Genomic DNA, 5,373 nt, shown 5'->3' with positions numbered 1-5,373 from the left:
GTGATTTTTATGTTTATGAGAAAATACACTACACAAAAATTCCATATCGCATGTCCAAACAAAACTTCAATTTCATCTCATGATTCCATATCATGATACCATATCATGATTCCATATCGCATGACCAAACTGGTCCTAAGTTTCATCATTTTATGAGTTACTACTAATTTTTTTAGGGTGTGAACAAAGGTAAAATATAGTAAGTATTGTTTTTTTTTGTTTTTATTTTTTTTTGTTCGTTTAAAAATAATGACACTTATATTAATATAAAATCATGTCGCTAATAAAGATGAAATAAAAAATTTAAAGTTAAATTTATTTGTAAATATCAAAAGAAATCATTCATTTTATTATAGATTAAAAAAATGAAACAAAAATAAGTACATAAATCAGGTTTTTAACTGTTTGCACTTTTTCAAAGAGTGCAGGAGCAAACGAGAATTATGACATTGTACCGTATAACATGTGTATATATATATATAATATTATGAATTCATACCTATAGTACTATTTAACCTTTTAATATAAATTTATATTTTACATCACAAATTTAAATTTAAATGAACTCGATATTATAACCGTTCATCTGTCCTTGAATCAGGACGAGTCTACATACAACTAATTACAAGTAGACAAAAGGAAAAAGAAAGAAAAGTTACCCATAAAATTATAGGCTTATAGCACCTATTAATATTAATTAATGCAAGAAAAACTTAGTAGCTAGATAGGCTAACAGTAAGTAAATTTAATTAAATTATACTCATTTTCCAAGAACCTTTAATTCACAAGATCACTAAATTAAATACCTTCCCAAGAAAGATATGCATGTTTAATTAGGCATAAATTGACCATCTCCCTATCCTACCCTCCCACGTTAATTTAAATTTGTATCACATAATGTCGATGTTGTTAAAGTCAAACTTTTTATTACGGAGTACTTAGTTAACCATTAGTTAATTTTCACTTAAATTTTAACCAATTTCTAAACAATATACCATTTTGATAGTAGCGGAATTAAAATCTTTATTAAGAGGTAAAAAACATGAATGATAAGTACAATATCTATCCTTCTCATGACACTTAACGATTCTATATGAACCCCTACTACAATCAGAAAGTGAAAAAAGATTGATAGGTTAGGCACGTCCACACCTTGCTAGAATTATGAATGTAAGTTAGAGCATAAAGTCTCAACACATTTCAACAAACTACTACAATCAGAAAGTGAAAAAAAGTTTACTAACTTAGGCACGTCCACATCTAAAATTACGAGGATGATTTAGAGTGTAAAAGTCTTGACATTTCAAAACAGATAAAGTTAATAAACAAATTTAAAAAATCAATTTTTTTTTAATTATTATTATTTTTATTTATTTGTTTTTTTTAATACCTCAGCCGTCCATAATAGCCACCCACCCACCCTCTCACAAAAAAAATATCTATCCACATAGCAAAACAGAAACTACATCACTAAAGAGAGAATCTCACAAGAAATAACAATAATAATAGTCTACTTCTTTCATCATCTTATACTAGAAAAAAAAAACAACTAACACAAAATCATCTTCCACTATGTGAATTAAAATCCACCAATTTTTTTTTCCTCTCTACTTTTTTTTTTTCTCATCTATACAATTTATAACAATATGAGTAGTACTCTTGAAGATTCCTTAAAAACTCTCTCTTTAGATTATCTAAATCTCCTCATCAATGGTCAAGCTTTTAGTGATGTTACTTTTAGTGTTGAAGGCCGTTTAGTACATGCTCATAGATGTATATTAGCAGCTAGGAGCCTTGTGTTCAGAAAATTCTTCTGTGGGCCTGAGTCGCCTGGTGGCGGCTCAGACCCTTCCGCGGGCTTTGGAAGCCCGCGGACTAGTACTACCAGTAGTTCACAGGTAGTAATACCTGTGAACTCAGTAGGATATGAGGTGTTTTTGTTGATGTTGCAATTTTTGTATAGTGGACAAGTTTCAATTGTGCCACAAAAACATGAACCAAGGCCTAATTGTGGAGAGAGAAGCTGTTGGCATACACATTGCACATCAGCCGTTGATCTTGCACTTGATATACTCTCAGCCGCTAGATCTTTTGGTGTTGAACAACTTGCTTTGCTTACTCAGGTTTATTTTAACTTTATCGGATTTACTATGTCGTGTTGTTCTGACTCTTCGAAAATATTGTTGAACACATATGGATCCTTTGAATTTAACATGGTTTTAGAGGATTTAATACATGCGCGGCAATATTTTGAGGCGTTCGAGCAATATACAGTGGAATCTTGTTCTTAGTTGTGTCATTTCATTAGATGTTTATTTGATTTCATGTAAAAGATTTTGAGTTTCTTGAAATGTTCCTCTTGTCTATATGTTTTTTCTAAATTTGGTTCTTGATTTTTGCAGTGGTCATTTCTTTCAATAGTGATTTATATACCCCCAATCAAATCTACTTTCCTAATTTGGTTTCAAGAACCTATATTTAAAAATGGAATTATTTGATGTTACCCTACATATAATCAAGATTTTGCACAAAAAACTCAATTGTTTGATGGTTTTTGATAAGAAAGATTACTTTCTAAATATGTCAAATAATCACATTAGTGACATTTGTGTTTTTTTTTAAATTTTGTTTGAGACTGAGACGAAGTTATTGTGTTTGAATCTGCAGAAGCAATTGACGGGCATGGTAGAAAAAACTTCGATTGAAGATGTGATGAAAGTTTTAATTGCTTCAAGAAAACAAGACATGCCTCAACTTTGGACTACTTGTTCCCATTTGGTTGCAAAATCAGGTCTTCCACCTGAAATCTTAGCGAAACACCTTCCTATTGATGTTGTCGCGAAAATCGAGGAAATTCGCCTTAAAACATCATTAGCGCGAAGATCCTTGATCTCTCATCATCACCATCACCAGCACGACCTAAGTACGGCCTCGGAGCTCGAGGACCAAAAAATCCGACGAATGAGACGAGCCCTTGACTCATCCGACGTTGAATTAGTCAAACTTATGGTCATGGGAGAAGGACTAAATCTCGATGAATCGATCGCGTTGCATTACGCGGTCGAGAATTGTAGCCGGGAGGTTGTGAAAACGTTACTCGAGCTCGGTGCAGCCAACGTGAACCACCCGGCTGGTCCAGCTGGCAAAACCCCCCTCCACATTGCATCCGAAATGGTGTCCCCCGACATGGTGGCAGTCCTACTAGACCACCACGCGGATCCTAATGTTAGAACGATGGATGGGATCACTCCACTCGATATTCTACGAACCCTAACTTCCGATTTCCTATTCAAAGGTGCTGTCCCGGGGCTCAATCACATTGAACCTAACAAATTAAGACTTTGCCTTGAGCTAGTTCAATCGGCCGCGATGGTAATTTCTCGAGAGGAAGAAAATACAAACAACGTTCCATCTTCTACCGCGATATTCCAACCTATAAACAACGAAGATCATGGTTCTAGCGCGACCAATGTGGGAAGTAATAACCTCAATCTAGACTCGAGGATGGTGTATTTGAATCTAGGTGCTGGTACTTCGATTTCACAACAAATGGGGTGCAACAGAATGACGAACGAGGATGATCATGCTAATAGTCACAATAAACAAAATAGGCATAGTGGATTTGACCCATCGTCGATGTATCGTCCATATTGAGGATGAGTATTTTCTATCTTTTGCTTATCTATCTAATTTCTCTTTTACTAGATAGATAACAAAATTGTTTATGATCACTATGAAACAAAAATGGCAATGATAAATTAAAGTATAATATATGGTGGTCAAGAAATCTCATGGGATATTATTAATTACTCGATTTTTCATTAGTACTATGTTTCTTCTCTATCTTTCATTTTCTTTTTTTTTACCATGGATGTGTTGGATGACAATATCTCTTCGTCTTTATTTATGTGGCAATATTCTTCTCAAGTTTTGAATTTTATGAATCCTTCTATTATATCCCATAATCAAATTTCTCTTATAAACTTTTTGTTGATGAATCAATTTTAACATTTGATTTAGAATCTTTGTGTGCGTTTTCCCCTAACTTCTTTGCGTACAGAGACTCACGAAGTTAGCAAGATATTATACTTTGTGTCTGAATTCATGATCAACATTTATAAGTTTGAATCTTGCAATTTCAATCGTGCTATATAAATTAGGGCAAAGAAATTAAACAAAGTTGTGTTCTCTTTAATTAATGGTTATTTGGCTTGACTAAAACGGGGATAATCTAATATTACAATGGGGAGATTAAATTAGAATTTATAACCTAGATAACTTATTCTATATTCTATATAGGATTAAGTTAGATCAAGATTTTGATATAAAAATAATATACTATATTATCTGTTAATATATATATAGGTTCTTCCAATCAAAACATAAGATAAATTTAATCTCATAAAACTATGGGCATTTAGCGGTGGAATTGAAATTTAATTAATAGACAAAAAGAATCTAAGTTTTTAATTTGCGTTTGATGATAATCAAGGGACGCAGGCCAAATTTTCCACCAATTAATGGCCTGTCATCAACTCTTTTAGTTTTATATTAAATTAATTATTTTGAATATTTATATTAAATAAATCAATTATATTTTTTAAATATTTATGTCATGGACTATTTTCTGCAACCAATAATTTTCTTGTCTCCACATCCCACCGCCTGATTTCCATCTTGCAGTTTTTGTCCCAAATCAATTACATTATATAATTGAATCATAGCATTTAATATATAGACACAAAATATATTGAAAGAAAAGTACATGTCTTTTTTTGGTGTGTGCATTTATGCCTTTTAATTTAGAAGTTTCAAAAAATAAATTTAATAGGAAATAACTTAATAAACAATGAAAATTTTAAAGCTTTTTGGATCCATCAAAGACTAAAGTTTCTTCACAGGTTGATGTTCGAGTTATGGAACTTTATTTATTCTCGAGACAAAATTATAGAGATTCGAAATGTAAGTTCCCTCTTTTAAACGGGTGATAAGAAAAATAACTGTACTCTCAAATTATGAAATTTTCTCCTAATCATGATCTAGTTGAGAAGCTAACGAGTCTGTTAAGAAGTCAAATTACAACTATTCATAAAGAAATTAGTAATATTGTTCGATTTGAACTTTCACCTTCTAATTAAGTAGGTGATTCCATTTGTCTGAATAATGACTTTGTAGCTCCTTAAAGGGAATGTGACACTACTATTGTAAAAGAGTAAATTGAAACTATTTATTAAGATTTCTTCGAATTTCTACTTCACAAATCCTTATCATCAATCGATCAATAGCGAAAATTTTATTCTCAATGTAAATAAGGCATGTTCACAAACATTTTCAAGAATATGATGTTTTTTGATTTCTTGTGAAGTGTGTGGG

At 31.9% G+C, this 5,373-nt stretch overlaps 1 protein-coding gene across 1 annotated transcript; it reads left to right on the top strand.

Moving 5' to 3' along the window:
- The first annotated feature begins 1,434 nt into the window (after nucleotides 1–1,434).
- Nucleotides 1,435–3,809, top strand: LOC102603071 (regulatory protein NPR5). Its single transcript, XM_006351220.2, has 2 exons — nucleotides 1,435–2,123; nucleotides 2,668–3,809. The coding sequence occupies exons 1-2, from the start codon at nucleotides 1,647–1,649 to the stop codon at nucleotides 3,652–3,654; spliced, it is 1,464 nt and encodes a 487-aa protein (XP_006351282.1). The 5' UTR covers nucleotides 1,435–1,646; the 3' UTR covers nucleotides 3,655–3,809.
- The last annotated feature ends 1,564 nt before the right edge of the window (nucleotides 3,810–5,373 follow it).

Source organism: Solanum tuberosum, unplaced genomic scaffold (assembly GCF_000226075.1).
Source record: "Solanum tuberosum cultivar DM 1-3 516 R44 unplaced genomic scaffold, SolTub_3.0 scf00129, whole genome shotgun sequence".
Taxonomy (NCBI): Eukaryota; Viridiplantae; Streptophyta; class Magnoliopsida; order Solanales; family Solanaceae; genus Solanum; species Solanum tuberosum.
This window is presented reverse-complemented; position numbering and strand designations above follow the sequence as displayed.